The 22,472-nt window shown below is 56.9% G+C and overlaps 1 protein-coding gene across 1 annotated transcript in view; it reads right to left on the bottom strand.

The window, feature by feature from the left end:
* EDRF1 (erythroid differentiation regulatory factor 1) overlaps positions 1-13,737 on the bottom strand; it is a 55,468-nt gene extending 41,731 nt beyond the window's left edge. Inside the window, exons 1-10 of the mRNA XM_076057625.1 lie at positions 13,723-13,737; positions 12,987-13,413; positions 12,643-12,916; positions 11,455-11,521; positions 10,710-10,835; positions 7,391-7,515; positions 3,687-3,867; positions 3,449-3,567; positions 1,480-1,591; positions 841-988 (exon numbers count right to left, since the gene is read on the bottom strand). Of these exons, the coding sequence (XP_075913740.1) occupies positions 841-988; positions 1,480-1,591; positions 3,449-3,567; positions 3,687-3,867; positions 7,391-7,515; positions 10,710-10,835; positions 11,455-11,521; positions 12,643-12,916; positions 12,987-13,413; positions 13,723-13,737 (1,594 nt within the window). The remainder of the gene's footprint in view (positions 1-840; positions 989-1,479; positions 1,592-3,448; positions 3,568-3,686; positions 3,868-7,390; positions 7,516-10,709; positions 10,836-11,454; positions 11,522-12,642; positions 12,917-12,986; positions 13,414-13,722) is intronic.
* Between the last annotated feature and the right edge of the window lie 8,735 nt (positions 13,738-22,472).

Genomic DNA, 22,472 nt, shown 5'->3' with positions numbered 1-22,472 from the left:
GTATGACTGTGTGACATGTGTGTGTGTCTGTGTGACTGTATGACTGTGTGACATGTGTGTGTGTCTGTGTGTCTGTGTGACCGTGTGACCGTGTGACTGTGTGACTGTGTGTGTGTCTGTGTATCTGTGTGACTGTGTGTGTGTCTGTGTGTCTGTGTGTGTGTGACTGTGTGACTGTATGACTGTGTGACCGTGTGTCTGTGTGTGTGTGACTGTGTGTCTGTGTGTCTGTATGACCGTGTGTCTGTGTCACTGTGTGTCTGTGTGACCGTGTGACTGTATGACTGTGTGACCGTGTGTCTGTGTGTGTGTGACTGTGTGTCTGTGTGACTGTGTGTGTGTGTGTGTGTCTGTGTGTGTGTCTGTGTGTCTGTGTGACCATGTGACTGTGTGTTTGTGTGACTGTGTCTGTGTGACTGTGTGTGAATGTGTGTGTCTGTGTGACCGTGTGACTGTATGACTGTGTGACCGTGTGTCTGTGTGTGTGTGACTGTGTGTTTGTGTGAGGGGAGCGGTAGTGTAGCGGTTAGCGCGCTGCGCTATGAACCTGGCGACCCGGGTTCGATTCCCGCTCACGGCCAACACCAGTGACGATTATCTGAACCGGTCCCAGGCCTCCCCTAGGTCGACTCAGCCTCAAATGAGTACCTGGTGTGGTGTGTAAACATTGCCACTAGGGAGACAAAGGCGGTCGGGCGTGGTGCTGGCCACCCACCCCCTCGTGTACCGTTCCGGCCTTCATAGGTGCTCGCTAACAGCACTTGCCCCTACAGTCTGTTAAGGCTATATGGGGGATCTTTGTTTTATCTTTGTGTCTGTGTGACCGTGTGTCTGTGTCACCCTTGAACAGCCAGTAAGTGTGCCCCTCTTTGGTGCAGTTCGCCTTGAGGAAGGAGAGGAGGTTGCGGGCAATGTCCTTGACAACGCGCGGGGAGAAGCGCGAACGGTCCAGATCCGGAATGTCCTCCGTCTTGATCATCTCATACTTCTACAGAGGAACAGGCCGTGGTGAACACCAACACCACCACCAACACCAACACGGCCGTGGTGAACACCAACACCACCACCACCAACACGGCCATGGTGAACACCACCACCACCACCAACACCACCACCACCAACACGGCCACCGTGAACACCAACACCACCAACACCAACACCACTAACACGGCCACCGTGAACACCAACACCACCAACCTGGCCATGGTGAACACCAACACCACCACCAACCTGGCCGTGGTGAACACCAACACCACCACCACCACCAACCTGGCCATGGTGAACACCACCACCAACACCAACACCACCACCAACACCACCACCACCAACACCACCACCAACACCACCACCACCACCAACACCACCACCACCAACACCACCACCAACACCACCACCAACCCCACCACCAACACCACCACCAACACCACCACCAACACCAACACCACCAACACCACCACCACCACCACGGCCATCGTGAACCTGGACTATGCCGTCCACGTGGAAGCACATGACGAGTTCGGGGACGTTGCACATGAGGTTGTCCAGCCAGTAGTCGATGCCAGTCAGCACACTGATGGGCTTGCTGCTGTCCCTGTGGGGCAAGGTGGTGGAGGGCACGCCACACACACACGTGGGGGGAGGTCGTGCGTCAGTGGGTGGGTCTCTGTGGGTCTCAAAGTAACTCTGTGGGTCTCTGTGGATCTCTGTGGGTCTCTGTGAGTCTCTGTGGGTCTATGTGGGTCTATGTGAGTCTCTGTGAGTCTCTGTGGGTCTCTGTGGGTCTCTGTGGGTCTCTGTGTGTCTCTGTGGGTCTCTGTGGGTCTCTGTGGGTCTACATGTATCTTGATGGCTCTCTGTGAGTATCTCTGTAGAGCTCTGTGGGTATCTGTGAGTCTCTATGGTTATCTGTGGGTGTCTGTGGGTCTCTGTGAGTCTCTGAGGGTTTCTGTGGGTATCTGTGGGTATATGTGGATCTCTGTGAGTCTGTGAGTCTCTGTGAGTCTCTGTGGGTCTATGTGGGTCTATGTGAGTCTCTGTGAGTCTCTCTAGGTCTCTGTGAGTCTCTGTGAGTTTCTGTGGGTCTCTATGAGTCTCTGTAGGTCTCTGTGGGTCTCTGTCAGTCTCTGTGGGTCTCTGTGGGTCTCTGTGAGTATCTGTGGGTCTCTATGGATATTTAAGTCTCTATGGTTATCTGTGGGTCTCCATGTATCTTGATGGGTCTCTGTGAGTATCTCTGTAGAGCTCTGTGGGTGTCTGTGGGTCTCTGTGAGTCTGAGTATCTGTGGGTTTCTGTGGGTCTCTGTGAGTCTGTGGGTCTCTGTTGGTCTCTGTGGGTCTCTGTGGGTCTCTGTGGGTCTCTGTGAGTCTCTGTGAGTCTCTGCGGGTCTATCTGAGTCTCTGTGGGTCTCTGTGAGTCTCTGTGGGTCTTTGTGTGTCTCTGCGAGTCTCTGCGAGTCTCTGTGAGTCTCTGTGAGTCTCTGCGAGTCTCTGTGAGTCTCTGTGGGTCTATGTGAGTCTCTGTGGGTCTCTGTGAGTCTCTGTAAGTCTCTGCGAGTCTCTGTGAGTCTCTGTGGGTCTCTGTGTGTCTCTGTGAGTATCTCTGTAGAGCTCTGTGGGTCTCTGTGAGTCTCTATGGTTATCTGTGGGTCTCTGTGAGTCTCTGTGAGTCTCTGTGGGTCTCTGTGGGTCTCTGTGGATCTCTGTGGGTCTCTGTGGGTCTCTGTGAGTCTCTGTGAGTCTCTGCGGGTCTATCTGAGTCTCTGTGGGTCTCTGTGAGTCTCTGTGGGTCTTTGTGTGTCTCTGCGAGTCTCTGCGAGTCTCTGTGAGTCTCTGTGAGTCTCTGCGAGTCTCTGTGAGTCTCTGTGGGTCTATGTGAGTCTCTGTGGGTCTCTGTGAGTCTCTGTAAGTCTCTGCGAGTCTCTGTGAGTCTCTGTGGGTCTCTGTGTGTCTCTGTGAGTATCTCTGTAGAGCTCTGTGGGTCTCTGTGAGTCTCTATGGTTATCTGTGGGTCTCTGTGAGTCTCTGTGAGTCTCTGTGGGTCTCTGTGGGTCTCTGTGGGTCTCTGTGAGTATCTCTGTAGAGCTGTGAGTCTCTGTGAGTCTCTATGGTTATCTGTGGGTCTCTGTGAGTCTCTATGAGTCTCTGTGGGTCTCTGTGGGTCTCTGTGAGTATCTCTGTAGAGCTGTGAGTCTCTGTGAGTCTCTATGGTTATCTGTGGGTCTCTGTGAGTCTCTGTGAGTCTCTGTGGGTCTCTGTGGGTCTCTGTGAGTATCTCTGTAGAGCTGTGAGTCTCTGTGAGTCTCTATGGTTATCTGTGGGTCTCTGTGAGTCTCTGTGGGTCTCTGTGTGTCTATGTGAGTCTATGTGAGTCTATGTGACTCTCTGCGAGTCTCTGCGTGTCTCTGTGTCTCTGCGAGTCTCCGCGGGTCTCTGTAGGCCTCCAGTTTACCTGAGATGAAGACTCACAGCCGGGTAGCGCCCGCCACCAAAGATGGGCATGTTGGAACCCACCAGCATGCGAATGTCCTCAAACGTCCACAGAATATTCCTCTGGAAGTCATTGATGGGCTGCAGGGAGGGACGGAGCCTGGGTTAGCGTCAGGGTCAGGATCGAACCCACGCCCTCCCACGTACCAGGCGAGGGAGGTAACTTCCACCCGGCCTACAGGAGTCACTGCTGCCTTTACCTGAGTACCTTGACTAAAGCGATTATTCGGCTGCAGCAGTGGTGGAGGCAGAGGCCACACCAAATGTCTGGGCTCCTCCTCCTCCTCATCCTCCTCATCCGCTGCTCGTCCACCACCTCCTCCACCACTGTCGGCATCTCCTCCACCACCTCCATCACCGTCATCGCATCCATCCATGATGCTGCAGAGTATCAACAGCGGCAGCGGCAGCATCATCAAAGTCATTACCTGTACCAGCCTGTGTCTCTCCCCGCGTCTCTGTCTCCCCGTGTCTCTCTCCCCCCGTGTCTCTATCTCACCGTGTGTTGCTCTCTGCATCTCTCTCCCCATGTCTCTCCCCGTGTCTCTCTCCCCCGTGTCTCTCCCCCCGTGTCTCTGTTTCCCCGTGTCTCTCTCCCCATGTCTCTCCTCGTTTCTCTCTCTCCCCGTGTCTCTCTCTCCCCGAGTCTCTCTCTCCCCGTGTCTCTCTCTCCCCGTGTCTCTCTCTCCCCGTGTGTTGCTCTCTGCATCTCTCTCCCCGTGTCTCTCTATCAGTGTCCCTCTATCTGTGTCTCTCTCTGCGTCTCTCTCCCCGTGTCTCTCTATCCGTGTCTCTCTATCCATGTCCCTCTATCCGCGTCTCTCTCCCCGTGTGTCTCTCTCCCCGTGTGTCTCTCTCCCCGTGTCTCTCTCTGCGTGTCTCTCCCTGTGTGTCTCTCTCTGCGTGTCTCTCCCCGTGTCTCTCTCCGCGTCTCTCTCCCCGTGTGTCTCTCTCCGCGTCTCTCTATCCGCGTCTCTCTCCCCGTGTCTCTCTCTGTGTCTCTCTCCCCGTGTCTCTCTCCGCGTCTCTCTCCGCGTGTGTCTCTCTCCGCGTGTCTCTCCCCGTGTGTCTCTCCCCGTGTGTCTCTCTCCCCGTGTGTCTCTCTCCGCGTCTCTCTATCCGCGTCTCTCTCCCCGTGTGTCTCTCTCCCCGTGTCTCTCTCTGTGTCTCTCTCCCCATCTCTCTCCCCGTGTGTCTCTCTTCCCGTGTCTCTCTCTGCGTATCTCTCCCCGTGTGTCTCTCCCCGCGTGTCTCTCTCCCCGTGTGTCTCTCCCCGTGTGTCTCTCTCCCCGTGTCGCTCTCTGCGTCTCTCTCCCCGTGTCTCTCTCTGCGTGTCTCTCTCCCCGTGTCTCTCTCTGTGTCTCTCTCCCCGTGTCTCTCTCTGTGTCTCTCTCCCCGTGAGTCTCTCTGCGTCTCTCTCCCCGTGTCTCTCTCCCCGTGTCTCTCTCCCCGTGTGTCTCTCTCCCCGTGTGTATCTCTCCGCGTGTCTCTCCCCGTGTGTCTCTCTGCGTCTCTCTCCCCGTGTCTCTCCCCGCGTGTCTCTCTCCCCGTGTGTCTCTCTCTGTGCGTCTCTCTCCCCGTGTCTCTCTCCCCGTGTCTCTCTCCGCGTCTCTCTCCCCGTGTCTCTCTCCGTGTCTCTCCCCGTGTCTCTCTCTGCGTCTCTCTCCCTGTGTGTCTCTCTCCCCGTGTCTCTCTCCCCGTGTGTCTCTCTCCCCGTGTCTCTCTCTCCCCGTGTCTCTCTCCGCGTCTCTCTCCCCGTGTGTCTCTCTCCCCGTGTCTCTCTGTGTCTCTCTCCCTGTGTGTCTCTCTCCCCGTGTCTCTCTCTGCGTCTCTCTCCCCGTGTGTCTCTCTCCCCGTGTCTCTCTGTGTCTCTCTCCCCGTGTGTCTCTCTCCCCGTGTGTCTCTCCCCGTGTGTCTCTCTCCCCGTGTGTCTCTCTCCCCGCGTGTCTCTCTCCCCGTGTGTCTCTCTGCGTCTCTCTCCCCGTGTCTCTCTCCCCGTGTCTCTCTCCCCGTGTGTCTCTCTCTGCGTCTCTCTCCCCGTGTCTCTCTCCCCGTGTCTCTCTCCCCGTGTGTCTCTCTCCGCGTCTCTCTCCCCGTGTCTCTCTCCCCGTGTCTCTCTCCCCGTGTGTCTCTCTCCCCGCGTCTCTCTCCCCGTGTCTCTCTCCCCGTGTGTCTCTCTCCCCGCGTGTCTCTCTCCCCGCGTGTCTCTCTCCCCGCGTGTCTCTCTCCCCGTGTGTCTCTCTCCGCGTCTCTCTATCCGCGTGTCTCTCCCCGCGTGTCTCTCTCCGCGTGTCTCTCTCTGCGTCTCTCTCCCCGTCTCTCTCCCCGTGTCTCTCCCCGTGTGTCTCTCTCCCCGTGTGTCTCTCTCCGCGTCTCTCTATCCGCGTCTCTCTCCCCGTGTCTCTCCCCGCGTGTCTCTCCCCGTGCCTGTGGTACAGGAACTTGGAGAGGATGGCGCGCTGCTGTCTCTCTCCCCGTGTCTCTCTCCCCGTGTCTCTCTCCCCGTGTCTCTCTCCCCGTGTGTCTCTCCCCGTGTGTCTCTCTCCCCGTGTGTCTCTCTCCCCGTGTGTCTCTCTCCCCGTGTGTCTCTCTCCCCGTGTCTCTCTCCCCGTGTCTCTCTCCCCGTGTGTCTCTCTCTGGGTCTCTCTCCCCGTGTCTCTCTCCCCGTGTCTCTCTCCCCGTGTCTCTCTCCCCGTGTCTCTCTCCCCGTGTCTCTCTCCCCGTGTCTCTCTCCCCGTGTCTCTCTCCCCGTGTCTCTCTCCCCGTGTGTCTCTCTCTGTGTGTCTCTCCCCGTGTGTCTCTCTCCGCGTCTCTCTATCCGCGTCTCTCTCCCCGTGTCTCTCTCCCCGTGTCTCTCTCCGCGTCTCTCTATCCGCGTCTCTCTCTGCGTGTCTCTCTCTCTCTCTGTGTCTCTCTCCGCGTGTCTCTCCCCGTGTCTCTCCCCGTGTGTCTCTCCCCGTGTGTCTCTCTCCCCGTGTCTCTCTCTGCGTCTCTCTCCCCGTGTCTCTCTCTGCGTGTCTCTCCCCGTGTGTCTCTCTCCCCGTGTCTCTCTCTGCGTGTCTCTCTCCCCGTCTCTCTCCCCGTGTCTCTCTCCCCGTGTCTCTCTCTGCGTCTCTCTCCCCGTGTCTCTCTCGGCGTGTCTCTCTCCCCGCGTGTCTCTCTCCGCGTCTCTCTCCCCGTGTGTCTCTCTCCCCGTGTGTCTCTCTCCGTGTGTCTCTCTCTGCGTCTCTCTCCCCGTGTGTCTCTCTCCCCGTGTGTCTCTCTCCCCGTGTGTCTCTCTGTGTGTCTCTCTCCCCGTGTCTCTCTCTGCGTCTCTCTCCCCGTGTCTCTCTCCGCGTCTCTCTCCCCGTGTCTCTCTCCGTGTCTCTCTCCCCGTGTCTCTCTCTGCGTCTCTCTCCCCGTGTGTCTCTCTCCCCGTGTCTCTCTCCCCGTGTGTCTCTCTCCCCGTGTCTCTCTCTGCGTCTCTCTCCCCGTGTGTCTCTCTCCCCGTGTCTCTCTGTGTCTCTCTCCCCGTGTGTCTCTCTCCCCGTGTGTCTCTCCCCGTGTGTCTCTCTCCCCGTGTGTCTCTCTCCCCGCGTGTCTCTCTCCCCGTGTGTCTCTCTGCGTCTCTCTCTCTCCCCGTGTGTCTCTCTCTGCGTGTCTCTCCCCGTGTGTCTCTCTCCCCGTGTCTCTCTCTGCGTCTCTCTCCCCGTGTCTCTCTCCCCGTGTCTCTCTCCCCGTGTGTCTCTCTCCCTGTGTCTCTCTCCCCGTGTCTCTCCCCGTGTGTCTCTCTCCGTGTATCTCTGTGTCTCTCTGCGTCTCTCTCCCCGTCTCTCTCCCCGTGTCTCTCTCCCCGTGTGTCTCTCTCCCCGTGTCTCTCTCTGTGTCTCTCTCTGTGTCTCTCTCTATGTCTCTCTCCCCGTGCCTGTGGTACAGGAACTTTGAGAGGATGGCTCGCTGCTGCAGGAGCTCTTTGCTCTTCTTCTTCCGCATGCATTTCTCTTTCACCAGCTTCTGGTAGACTTCCTTCAGCCAGTGCCAATCACCCATCTAGGGGAGAGACACCAGAGAGAGACACACGGGGAGAGAGAGACACGGGGAGAGGGACACGGGGAGAGAGACACACGGGGGGAGAGATAGAGCCAGTGCCAATCACCCATCTAGGGGAGAGACAGAGAGAGACACACGGGGAGAGATAGAGCCAGTGCCAATCACCCATCTAGGGGAGAGAGACATGGGGAGAGGGACACACGGGGAGAGATAGAGACACGGGGAGAGAGACACGGGGAGAGATAGAGCCAGTGCCAATCACCCATCTAGGGGAGAGAGGCACGGGGAGAGAGACACACACGGGGAGAGATAGAGACACGGGGAGGGACACACAGTGTGAGAGACATGGGGAGAGAGAAACACGGGGAGAGACACGGGGAGAGAGAGACAAGGGGAGAGAGAGATACACGGGGAGGGACACACACAGGGAGAGAGACATGGGGAGAGAGAGACACGGGGGGAGAGACACACACAGGGAGAGAGAGAGACACGGGGAGAGAGAGAGACACGGGGAGAGAGATAGACACGGGGAGAGAGAGACACGGGGAGAGAGAGAGACACGGGGAGAGAGAGACACGGGGAGAGACACGGGGATAGAGAGACACGGGGAGAGACACGGGGATAGTGAGACACGGGGAGAGACACGGGGAGAGAGAGACACGGGGAGAGAGACATGGGGAGAGAGAGACACGGAGTGAGAGAGAGACAAGGGGAGAGACACCGGGAGAGAGACACAAACGAGGAGAGTGAGACATGGGGGGAGAGACACAGGGAGGGAGACACACACAGGGAGAGATAGAGACACGGGGGGAGAGAGACAAGGAGAGAGAGAGAGAGACACGGGGGGAGAGAGACAAGGAGAGAGAGACATGGGGAGAGAGAGACATGGGGAGAGACACGGGGAGAGAGAGACACAGGGAGAGAGAGACATGGGGAGAGAGAGACACGGAGAGAGACACGGGGAGAGAGAGACACGGGGAGAGAGACACGGCAGAGAGAGACACGGGGAGAGAGACACGGGGAGAGAGAGAGACACGGGAGAGAGAGACACGGGGAGAGAGAGACACGGGGAGAGAGAGAGAGACACGGGAGAGAGAGACACGGGGAGAGAGAGACACGGGGAGAGAGAGACACGGGGAGAGAGACACGGGGGGAGAGAAACACGGGGGGAGAGACACACACAGGGAGAGAGAGAGACACGGGGAGAGAGAGAGACACGGGGAGAGAGATAGACACGGGGAGAGAGAGACACGGGGAGAGAGAGAGACACGGGGAGAGAGAGACACGGGGAGAGACACGGGGATAGAGAGACACGGGGAGAGACACGGGGATAGTGAGACACGGGGAGAGACACGGGGAGAGAGAGACACGGGGAGAGAGAGACACGGGGAGAGAGACATGGGGAGAGAGAGACACGGAGTGAGAGAGAGACAAGGGGAGAGACACCGGGAGAGAGACACAAACGAGGAGAGTGAGACATGGGGGGAGAGACACAGGGAGGGAGACACACACAGGGAGAGATAGAGACACGGGGGGAGAGAGACAAGGAGAGAGAGAGAGACACGGGGGGAGAGAGACAAGGAGAGAGAGACATGGGGAGAGAGAGACATGGGGAGAGACACGGGGAGAGAGAGACACAGGGAGAGAGAGACATGGGGAGAGAGAGACACGGAGAGAGACACGGGGAGAGAGAGACACGGGGAGAAAGACACGGCAGAGAGAGACACGGGGAGAGAGACACGGGGAGAGAGAGAGACACGGGAGAGAGAGACACGGGGAGAGAGAGACACGGGGAGAGAGAGAGAGACACGGGAGAGAGAGACACGGGGAGAGAGAGACACGGGGAGAGAGAGACACGGGGAGAGAGAGACACGGGGAGAGAGACACGGGGGGAGAGAAACACGGGGAGAGAGAGACACGGGGAGAGAGACACGGGGAGAGAGAGAGACACGGGAGAGAGAGACACGGGGAGAGAGAGACACGGGGAGAGAGAGAGACACGGGAGAGAGAGACACGGGGAGAGAGACACAGGGAGAGAAAGAAAGACACGGGGAGAGAGAGAGACACGGGGAGAGAGAGACACGGGGAGATAGAGACACGGGGGGAGAGAAACACGGTGAGATAGAGACACGGGGGGAGAGAGACATGGGGGGAGAGAGACACGGGGAGTGAGAGAGACACGGACTAAGAGAGAGAGAGACACAGGGAGAGAGAGAGAGACAAAGGGAGAGAGAGACACGGGGGGAGAGAGACATGGGGAGAGAGAGAGACACAGGGAGAGATAGAGAGACAAGGGGAGAGAGAGACACGGGGGGAGAGAGAGAGACAAGGGGAGAGACACGGGGAGAGACACCGGGAGAGAGACACAAACGAGGAGAGTGAGACACGGGGAGAGAGAGACACGGGGGGAGAGAGACACGGGGGGAGAGACACAGGGAGGGAGACACGCACAGGGAGAGATAGAGACAAGGGGAGAGAGAGACACAGGGGGAGAGAGACACGGGGGGAAAGAGACATGGGGAGAGAGAGACACGGGGGGAGAGAGACATGGGGAGAGAGAGACATGGGGGGAGAGAGACATGGGGAGAGAGAGACACGGGGGGAGAAAGACATGGGGAGAGACACGGGGGGAGAGAGACATGGGGAGAGAGAGACACGGAGTGAGAGAGAGACACACACAGGGAGTGAGAGAGACACAGGCAGAGAGAGAGAGACAAGGGGAGAGAGAGACACGGGGAGAGAGACACGGGGAGAGAGACACGGGGAGAGTGAGACACGGGGGGAGAGAGAGACACGGGGGGAGAGACACGGGGGGAGAGACACGGGGAGAGACACACACGAGGAGAGAGTGAGACACGGGGGGAGAGAGAGACATGGGGGGAGAGACATGGCGGAGTGAGAGAGACACAGGGAGAGAGACACGGGAAGAGACACACACGAGGAGAGAGTGAGACACGGGAGGAGAGACATGGGGGGAGAGACACGGGGAGTGAGAGAGACTTGGAGTGAAAGAGAGAAACAGGGAGAGGGAGACACAGGGGGTGAGTGAGCAATGCATGGATGAGCGAGCGGGTGGGTGAATGGGTGAGCGAGCGGACAATTGAACGAGCGAGTGGGTGAGCGAGCAAGCGAGCGGGCAGGCGAGTGATTGAGGGAGCGGGTGAGCAAGCGGGCGATTCGGGAACTGGACTCGCCTGCGAGGAGCGCATGATGAGCTCCTGGATGTCGAGGGCGTCCATCAGCAGCGTGCGGCCAACGCGGTGGACAGCCAAACTCACGTTGGACTTACTGTAGGGAATCTTCAAGAGCTTTTTGATGTTCTGAGGAAGACGGCGGGAGAGAGACGGTGAGTGGGTGGGTGAGTGGGTGGGTGAGTGGGTGGGTGAGTGGGTGGGTGAGTGAGTGGGTGAGTGGGTGAGTGGGCAAGTTGGCGGGTGAGTGAGTGGGTGAGTGAGTGGGTGAGTGAGTGGGTGAGTGGGTGGGTGAGTGAGTTGGTGGGTGAGTGGGTGGGTGAGTGGGTGAGTGGGTGGGTGAGTTGGTGGGTGAGATGGTGGGTGAGTGGATGGGTGAGTGTGTGAGTTGGTGGGTGAGTGGGTGGGTGAGTGGGTGAGTGGGTGGGTGAGTGGGTGGGTGAGTGGGTGAGTTGGTGGGTGAGTTGGTGGGTGAGTGGGTGGGTGAGTGGGTGAGTGGGTGGGTGAGTTGGTGGGTGAGTGAGTTGGTGGGTAAGTGGGTGGGTGAGTGGGTGGGTGAGTGGGAAAGTTGGCGGGTGAGTGAGTGGGTGGGTGAGTGGATGAGTGAGTAGGTGGGTGGGTGAGTGAGTGAGTGGGTAAGGAATCTTCAACAGCTTCTTGATGTTCTGAGATAGACGGAGAGAGACGGTGAGTGGGTGGGTCAGTTGGAGGCTCGGTGAGTGGGTGAGCGGGCGGGTGAGCGAGTCACCTCTGAGTCTGACACCACATCAACATCTGACCCTATGGAGTCTATGAAGCTGTAGGCCATGCCGAAGCTGTGGAGAGACACGCACACAGACACAGAGCGAGAGATTCAGCAGGTCAGTGAGTGGGTGAATCATTGAATGAGTGGGGGAGTGGGGGAGTGAGTGGGTGGGTGATTCATTGAATGAGTGGGGGAGTGAGTGAGTGGGTGGGTGAGTGAATCTGTCAACCTGCCCCTCCTGGATATCCATGGAAAAGAGCTTTAGAGCTCATCAAGTTTCTGCAGAATAAATAAACTTTCTGATTCTCTCCCTCCCCCCCATCTCCCTCTCTCCCCCTCCATCTCCCTCCATCTCTCCCCTCCATCTCTCTCCATCTCCCCTCCATCTCTCTCCATCTCCCCTCCATCTCTGTCCATATCCCCCCTCCATCTCTCTCCATATCCCTCCATCTCCCCCCTCCATCTCTCTCCATATCCCTCCATCTCCCCCCTCCATCTCTCTCCATATCCCTCCATCTCCCCCCTCCATCTCTCTCCATCTCCCCCCTCCATCTCTCTCCATATCTCTCCATCTCCCTCCATCTCCCTCCTCCATCCCCCTCCATCTCTCTCCATCTCCCCCCTCCATCTCTCTCCATCTCCCCCCTCCATATCTCTCCATCTCCCTCCATCTCCCCCCTCCATCTCCCCCCTCCATCCCCCTCCATCTCTCTCCATCTCCCCCCTCCATCTCCCCCCTCCATCTCCCCCTCAATCTCTCTCCATCTCCCTCCATCTCCCCCCTCCATCTCTCTCAATCTCTCTCCATCTCTCCCCTCCATCTCTCTCCCCTCCATCTCTCTCCATCTCCCTCCATCTCCCTCCATCTCCCTCCATCTCTCTCCATCTCCCTCCATCTCTCTCCATCTCCCCCCTCCATCTCCCTCCATCTCCCCCTCCATCTCTCTCCATCTCCCCCCTCCATCTCCCTCCATCTCCCCCTCCATCTCTCTCCATCTCTCTCCATCTCCCCCCTCCATCTCTCTCCATCTGTCTCCATCTGTCTCCATCTGTCTCCATCTCCCCCTCCATCTCTCTCCATCTCTCTCCATCTCTCTCCATCTCCCTCCATCTCCCTCCATCTCCCCCCTCCATATCCCCCCTCCATCTCCTCCCTCCATCTCCCTCCATCTCCTCCCCACCCCCCATCACCTTGAGAATGGTCTCCCCCGCGTGGTCCCCCCTCCCCCCCCTCCCCCGTGAGTGGGTGGGGGCCGGCGGTGACGCCGTGGGTGTGGGTAGAGGGGGTGGGAGCCCCCCGCCCCCTCCAGCCCCGCCCCCCCTCCCCCCCCTCCCCCTCCCCCCAGCGTCCGGAGCCAGTTGGCGGGCGCCCGCTTGAGATCGGTCTTCTCCTGCAGGCGGGCAAAGCCGGCGTGGCACCGTGCCCACGACTGCTTCACCACGGCCGAGCTCCTCACGGCACCGCCTCGCGGTGACGGTGAGGGCGAGGGGGGGGGCGGGGGGGGGGGGCGGGGGGGAGGCGCCCCCCCCCTCGCCGTCCTCCTCCGTGTCCCCGCCGCGTCCCGGCCCGAGTCTCTGCAGCGCCCCGCACGTGCCCGTGTCTCGCTCCGTCCCCGCCGTGTCTCGCTCCGTCTCCGCCGTGTCTCGCTCCGTCCCCGCCGTGTCTCGCTCCGTCCCCGCCGTGTCTTGCTCCGTCCCCGCCGTGTCTCGCTCCGTCTCCGCCGTGTCTCGCTCCGTCCCCGCCGTGTCTTGCTCCGTCCCCGCCGTGTCTCGCTCCGTCTCCGCCGTGTCTCGCTCCGTCCCCGCCGTGTCTCGCTCCGTCCCCGCCGTGTCTCGCTCCGTCCCCGCCGTGTCTCGCTCCGTCTCCGCCGTGTCTCGCTCCGTCTCCGCCGTGTCTCGCTCCGTCTCCGCCGTGTCTCGCTCCGTCTCCGCCGTGTCTCGCTCCGTCTCCGCCGTGTCTCCCTTCAACTCCCCGTGTCTCCCACTCGTGTCTCGCTCCGTCTCCCCGTGTCTCCCCCCCGTGTCTCCCTTCAACTCCCCGTGTCTCCCACTCGTGTCTCCCTCCGTCTCCCAGGCCTGTCTCCCCCCCGTGTCTCGCTCCGTCTCCGCCGTGTCTCCCTTCAACTCCCCGTGTCTCCCACTCGTGTCTCCCTCCGTCTCCCATCCGTGTCTCCCACCCGTGTCTCCCTCCATCTCCCCGCCGTGTCTCCCCCCCGTGTCTCCCTCCGTCTCCCCGTGTCTCCCCCCCGTGTCTCCATCCCTCTCCATCGCCCTCTCGCCATTCATCTCCAATCCTCGCCACTCTGGGAGAGAGAGAGACACAGCGATACAATAGTGAAATAGTCACCATAGACTCAGCACTGCTACCCACAGACTCAGCACTGTCACCCATAGACTCAACACTGTCACCCATAGACTCAGCACTGTCACCCACAGACTCAGCACTGTCACCATAGACTCAACACTGTCACCCATAGACTCAACACTGTCACCCATAGACTCAGCACTGTCACCATAGACTCAGCACTGTGACCAATAGACTCAGCACTGTCATAGACTCAGCACTGTCATAGACTCAGCACTGCCACCCATAGACTCAGCACTGTCACCCATAGACTCAGCACTGCCACCCATAGACTCAGCACTGTCAGACTCAGCACTGCCACCCATAGACTCAGCACTGTCACCCATAGACTCAACACTGTCACCCATAGACTCAGCACTGCCACCCATAGACTCAGCACTGTCACCCATAGACTCAGCACTGTCACCCATAGACTCAGCACTGTCACCCATAGACTCAGCACTGTCACCCATAGACTCAGCAATGTCACCCATAGACTCAGCACTGTCACCCATAGACTCAGCACTGTCACCCATAGACTCAGCAATGTCACCCATAGACTCAGCACTGTCACCCATAGACTCAGCACTGTCACCCATAGACTCAGCACTGTCACCCATAGACTCAGCACTGTCACCCATAGACTCAGCAATGTCACCCATAGACTCAGCACTGTCACCCATAGACTCAGCACTGTCACCCATAGACTCAGCACTGTCACCCATAGACTCAGCACTGTCACCCATAGACTCAGCACTGTCACCCATAGACTCAGCACTGTCACCCATAGACTCAGCACTGTCACCCATAGACTCAGCACTGTCACCCATAGACTCAGCACTGTCACCCATAGACTCAGCACTGTCACCCATAGACTCAGCAATGTCACCCATAGACTCAGCACTGTCACTCATAGACTCAGCAATGTCACCCATAGACTCAGCACTGTCACCCATAGACTCAGCACTGTCACCCATAGACTCAGCACTGTCACCATAGACTCAACACTGTCACAGACTCAGCACTGTCACCCATAGACTCAGCACTGTCACCCATAGACTCAGCACTGTCACCCATAGACTCAGCACTGCCACCCATAGACTCAGCACTGTCACCCATAGACTCAACACTCACCCATAGACTCAGCACTGTCACCCATAGACTCAGCACTGTCACCCATAGACTCAACACTGTCACCCATAGACTCAGCACTGTCACCCATAGACTCAGCACTGTCACCCATAGACTCAGCACTGTCACCATAGACTCAGCACTGTGACCAATAGACTCAGCACTGCCACCCATAGACTCAGCACTGTCACCCATAGACTCAGCACTGCCACCCATAGACTCAGCACTGTCAGACTCAGCACTGCCACCCATAGACTCAGCACTGTCACCCATAGACTCAACACTGTCACCCATAGACTCAGCACTGCCACCCATAGACTCAGCACTGTCACCCATAGACTCAGCACTGTCACCCATAGATTCAGCACTGTCACCATAGACTCAGCACTGCCACCATAGACTCAGCACTGTCACCCATAGACTCAGCACTGTCACCCATAGACTCAGCACTGCCACCCATAGACTCAGCACTGTCACCCATAGACTCAGCACTGCCACCCATAGACTCAGCACTGCCACCCATAGACTCAGCACTGTCACCCATAGACTCAGCACTGTCACCCATAGACTCAGCACTGTCACCCACAGACTCAGCAATGCCACCCATAGACTCAGCACTGTCACTCATAGACTCAGCACTGTCACCCACAGACTCAGCACTGTCACCCACAGACTCAGCACTGTCACCCATAGACTCAGCACTGTCACCCATAGACTCAGCACTGCCACCCATAGACTCAGCACTGTCACCCATAGACTCAGCACTGTCACCCATAGACTCAGCACTGTCACCCACAGACTCAGCACTGTCACTCATAGACTCAGCACTGCCACCCATAGACTCAGCACTGTCACTCATAGACTCAGCACTGTCACCCACAGACTCAGCACTGTCACCCACAGACTCAGCACTGCCACCCATAGACTCAGCACTGTCATAGACTCAGCACTGCCACCCATAGACTCAGCACTGCCACCCATAGACTCAGCACTGTCATAGACTCAGCACTGCCACCCATAGACTCAGCACTGTCACCCATAGACTCAGCACTGCCACCCATAGACTCAGCACTGTCACCCATAGACTCAGCACTGTCACCCATAGACTCAGCACTGTCACCATAGACTCAGCACTGCCACCATAGACTCAGCACTGTCACCCATAGACTCAGCACTGTCACCCATAGACTCAGCACTGTCACCCATAGACTCAGCACTGTCACCCATAGACTCAGCACTGCCACCCATAGACTCAGCACTGTCACCCATAGACTCAGCACTGTCACCCATAGACTCAAGACTGCCACCCATAGACTCAACACTGTCACCCATAGACTCAGCACTGTCACCCATAGACTCAACACCGCCACCCATAGACTCAAGACTGCCACCCATAGACTCAACACCGCCACCCATCGACTCAAGACTGCCACCCATAGACTCAACACCGCCACCCATAGACTCAAGACTGCCACCCATAGACTCAACACTGCCACCCATAGACTCAACACTGCTACACAGACTAAAAACTAACACCCATAGACTCAAAACTAATACCCATAGACTCAAAACTAATACCCATAGACTCAACACTGCCCATAGACTCAACACTGCACCACGGACTCAACACCATTACCACAACACAACCACCACCACCACCACACTCACCAGTCACCACCACACCACAACTACCACAACCACCACCACCACCACACTCACCAGTCACCACCACACACGCTACCACCGCCACCACAACCACCACAGCACAACCACCACCACACCACAACCACCACAACCACCACCACAACTACACCACCACAACTACACCACCACCACACTCACCAGTCACCACCACACACACTACCACCACAACCACCACCACACCACACCTACACCACCACAACCACCACACCACGACCACCACCACACCACAACAACACCACCACCACACCACAACCACACCACCACCACACTCACCAGTCACCGCCACTACCACCACACAACACCACCACAACCACCACACCACAACACCACCACAACCACCACCACCACACCACGACCACCACCACACACACTACCACCACACACACACTATCACCGCCACCACCACACTACCACCACCACACACACTACCACCGCCACCACCACACTACCACCGCCACACACACTACCACCACCACCACGACCACCACCACCACACCACAACTACCACAACTACACCACACCACGACCACCACCACCACCACACACACTACCACCACCACCACACCGCAACTACACCACCACACCACACACTACTACCACCACACCACACACCACCACACCACGATTGCCGAGAGCAAGGATGCACGAGCGACTTGCAGGCCAACACCCTCCGTGACCGCTGAACTTCGTGAGCCCTCCACCACCTCGCTGTCCACCCCGCTGTCTACGTCCTAGTCCACCCCACTTCCTAGTCCACCCTACGTCCTAGTCCACCCTGTCTACGTCCTAGTCCACCCTACTTCCTAGTCCACCCTGTCTACGTCCTAGTCCACCCTACGTCGTAGTCCACCCTACGTCCTAGTCCACCCTACGTCATAGTCGACCCTACGTCCTAGTCCACCCTACGTCCTAGTCCACCCTACGTGCTAGTCCACCCTACGTCCTAGTCCACCCTACGTGCTAGTCCACCCTGTCTACGTCCTAGTCCACCCTACGTCCTAGTCCACCCTACGTCATAGTCGACCCCGCTATCTACGTCATAGTCGACCCCGCTATCTACGTCATAGTTGACCCCGCTATCTACGTCATAGTCGACCTTACGTCATAGTCGACCCCGCTATTTACGTCATAGTCCACCCTACGTCATAGTCGACCTCGCTGTCCACGTGCTAGTCCACCCTACGTCATAGTCCACCCTACGTCATAGTCCACCCTACGTCATAGTCGACCCCGCTGTCCACGCGCCGACTTTCAGATTTACAGTTTGTCGTCGTGAACGGCTCCGGAGTTTGTGCACCAGCCACTTCCGGCCACCGGCGGAAGAAGTCGCCGCGGGGGGTCGTCGATGTGCAGGGGAAACAATTCGCTGACGGCGTTGGGAAATGGTTCCGGCTGTTGCGCGCGGGCGTGTTTTGGTTCCGGGTCCGGCTTTAACATTAAAATAAAAATGAACGGAACGACATTTTGTTGATTCAATTTGACCGAAGCTCTGAAACTCTTTTACTTTGTAATTGCGCCAGGTGTAAGAAGGCCCCACTGAGCTGCTGTGTCGTAGCCTCTGTTATCAGACATCACACGAATGGGTGGGTGAGTGTGGTCCCATCATCAGAGTCTGCAGTATTTCTCCTGCAGCAGGAGAAATCCGAAGGGCTCTAAAGCTCTTTGTGTTACAGATGTCCAGTCGGAGGCACGGGTCAGGATGTTAATAACAATCACACAGCACAGTTCACACACAAACACACTAACACACATTAACACACATTAACACACTAATATACACACTAACATACACACTAACATACACACAAACACACACACTAATATACACACTAACATACATACACACGAACACACACACATACACACTAACACACACTAACATACACACTAACACACACACACTAACATACACACTAACACACACACTAACATACACACTAACACACACACACTAACATACACACTAACATACACACTAACATACACACTAACACACACACACTAATATACACACTAACATACACACTAACACACACACTAATATACACACGAACATACACACTAATATACACACTAACATACACACTAACACACACACTAATATACACACTAACATACATACACACTAACACACACACTAACATACACACTAACATACATACTAACATACACACTAATATACACACGAACATACACACACTAATATAGTAGGGGGATCACGTGGGAGGGGGAGCACGTGGGAGGAGCCACGTGGGAGGGGGGAGCACGTGGGAGGGGGAGCACGTGGGAGGGGGATCACGTGGGAGGAGGGGGGAGCACGTGGGAGGAGGGGGGAGCACGTGGGAGGGGGAGCACGTGGGAGGGGGGAGCACGTGGGAGGGGGAGCACGTGGGAGGGGGAGCACGTGGGAGGGGGAGCACGTGGGAGGGGGGGCACGTGGGAGGGGGGAGCACGTGGGAGGGGGAGCACGTGGGAGGGGGAGCACGTGGGAGGGGGAGCACGTGGGAGGGGAGCACGTGGGAGGGGGAGCACGTGGGAGGGGGAGCACGTGGGAGGAGGGGGGAGCACGTGGGAGGGGGAGCACGTGGGAGGGGGGGGCACGTGGGAGGGGGGAGCACGTGGGAGGGGGATCACGTGGGAGGGGGAGCACGTGGGAGGGGGAGCACGTGGGAGGGGGAGCACGTGGGAGGGGAGCACGTGGGAGGGGGGTAGCCACGTGGGAGGGGGGGGGCACGTGTGAGGGGGGGCACGTGGGAGGAGCCACGTGGGAGGAGGAGCACGTGGGAGGAGCCACGTGGGAGGGGGAGCACGTGGGAGGGGGAGCCACGTGGGAGGGGGGTAGCCCACGCCGTCGCCCCCTCCACACGCTGTTGCGTTGAATGCCGTGACGTCACAAAGACCGCGACTTTCCGCTCGAGCTCCATAGAAACGGATGGGGGGAGGGGGGGAGCCTCACCCCCTACGTAAAATGGCCGCCGGATTAAAATACCTGCTGACGTCACTCCCCCCCCCTCGACGCCCCCCCTCCCCCCCCGTAATGGCGGCGGTTTGGCGCCCATTGTTTACGTTGTAGCGGACGGCGGACGGCGGCGATGGTGGCGGGTTTCGAAGTTAAATGTCTAATTTACTTTCGTGAAAAGGCGACCAAAGTGTTCGCAGGCGTCGACTTTCCCTCGGCAGCGAAGACGAATTCGGATTTCGCGGCACGGGAAAAGGACGAAATTTCTCCCGCTCTCGTACCGCCGTGAGGAGCGAGAACTCGGAGCGACGAGACGGTGAGGCTTGGGCTCAAAAGAGAGATTCCAGCAACAAAGGCCAAGCGATTTGGCGTTGCCGTTAAGAGTTAAACAAAAAGTGTCGATCAACGCACATATAGCTGGACCAAACATAAACGCGGATAGATTTTTGTTGTTTTTATATTTTTTTTACCTCAGAATTTCACGGAAACATTTTTTTCTTGTTAATTGTTAAAAGAGGACAAAACTAAAAAAATTCCTGTAAACTTTTTCCCGAACGGCCGACGTTATTTATTTATTTATCTAAACGTATTTACTTTAAGCTCAAGTTTCTCTGAGGAAGCCTGATGTTTGTGTGTGAATCTAATTCGGCGTAATAATTAACATAATTAATATGATTTAAAGCTTTCGTGACTGCAAGGATTCATCTTTCTTTGGTTCTTTCGGTAAAGTCGCCACCACGTAGAATGAGAATAAAATAATAAATTTATTTAAAAAATAAAATAACGCGATAAAATTCTCGCGACGTTTCGGCCACAACACAAGCGGCCTTCGTCAGGTGAAGGGGACGAGACTGTCCTGGAGGACAGACTGTCACCACCATACAGTCTCGTCCCCTTCACCTGATGAAGGCCGCTTGTGTTGTGGCCGAAACGTCGCGATAATTTTATCGCGTTATTTTATTTGTATCAATTTATTATTTTATTCTCATTCTACGTGGTGGTGACTTTACCGAAAGAATCAAAGAAGATGATTAATATGATTGCGTTCATCCAGCAGTGGATTGAAACGGATTACCGTTTAGCAGTACCATCATCAACAGTAGCAGCATCATCATCAGTAGTATCATCAGTAGTAGCATTAGTAGGAGTAGCAGGATTATATTTAACGGTACATCTGTATATACAATGTGAGTTTATGGGTCTCTGTGTGGTGGTGGTGATAAGTCTATGAGTGTCTGTGTGGTGGTGATGATGAGTCTATGGGTCTCTGTGTGGTGGTGGTGAGTCTATGGGTCTATGTGTGGTGGTGATGAGTCTATGGGTCTCTATGTGGTGATGAGTCTATGGGTCTCTTTGTGGTGGTGGTGAGTCTATGGGTCTCTGTATGGTGGTGATGAGTCTATGGGTCTCTGTGTGGTGGTGATGAGTCTATGGGTCTCTGTGTGGTGGTGATGAGTCTATGGGTCTCTATGTGGTGATGAGTCTATGGGTCTCTTTGTGGTGGTGATGAGTCTATGGGTCTCTGTGTGGCGGTGATGAGTCTATGGGTCTCTGTGTGGTGGTGATGAGTCTAAGGGTCTCTGTGTGGTGGTGATGAGTCTATGGGTCTCTGTGTGGTGGTGATGAGTCTATGGGTCTCTGTGTGGTGGTGATGAGTCTATGGGTCTCTGTGTGGTGGTGATGAGTCTATGGGTATCTATGTGGTGATGAGTCTATGGGTCTCTGTGTGGTGGTGATGAGTCTATGGGTCTCTGTGTGGTGGTGATGAGTCGATGGGTCTCTGTGTGGTGGTGGTGAGTCTATGGGTCTCTGTGTGGTGGTGGTGAGTCTATGGGTCTCTGTGTGGTGGTGGTGAGTCTATGTGTCTCTGTGTGGTGGTGATGAGTCTATGGGTCTCTGTGTGGTGGTGATGAGTCGATGGGTCTCTGTGTGGTGGTGGTGAGTCTATGGGTCTCTGTGTGGTGGTGATGAGTCTATGGGTCTCTGTGTGGTGGTGGTGAGTCTATGGGTCTCTGTGTGGTGGTCAGTCACCTCCTCAGTCACTCGGTCAACCCCTTACCCACCTACTCACCCCCCCATGTAGCCTGCACAGACCTCACCAGGTACTCCTGTTGAGGCTGAGTCGACCTAGGCGAGGTCCAGGACCGGATTCAGATAATCGCTGTCACTGGGGTTGGTGGCCGTGAGCAGGAATCGAACTCGGGTCGTCGGGTTCAGCGCCCTAACCGCTGCACCACCGCTCCACATGACTCATCCACCAACTCACCCTCTCACTCGCCCACTCACTCGTTCACTCACTCACCTACTCACTCGTTCACTCACTCGCACACTCACTCACTCACTCGCTCACTCACTCACCTACTCACTCGCCCACTCACTCGCTCACACAATCAGTCCATCACTCACCCACCCACTCGCACACTCACTCACACACTCACTCACACACTCACTCACTCACACACTCACTCACTCACACAATCAGTCCCTCATTCACTCACTCACCCACTCGCACACTCACTTACCCACTCACTCGCTCACACAATCAGTCACTCACTCACACACTCACCCACTCACTTACTCACTCGCCCACTCACCCACTCGCTCACACAATCAGTCCCTCACACACTCACTCACTCACCCACTCGCACACTCACTCACCCACTCACACAATCAGTCACTCACTCACACACTCACCCACTCGCACACTCACCCACTCACCCACTCACTCGCCCACTCGCTCACCCACTCACTCACTCACCCACTCACTCACTCACACACTCACCCACTCGCCCACTCACTCGCTCACTCACTCACCCACTCACTCATTCACCCACTCACTCACCCACTCACTCACCCACCCACCCACTCACTCACACACTCACT

The sequence above is a fragment of the Petromyzon marinus genome, chromosome 83 (genome assembly GCF_048934315.1).
Source record: "Petromyzon marinus isolate PM22_M1 ecotype Great Lakes invasive population chromosome 83, UKy_Petmar_22M1.pri1.0, whole genome shotgun sequence".
NCBI classification, from domain to species: Eukaryota; Metazoa; Chordata; class Hyperoartia; order Petromyzontiformes; family Petromyzontidae; genus Petromyzon; species Petromyzon marinus.
Note: the sequence above shows the minus strand (reverse complement) of the source record. Positions and strands in the feature narration are given on the sequence as shown.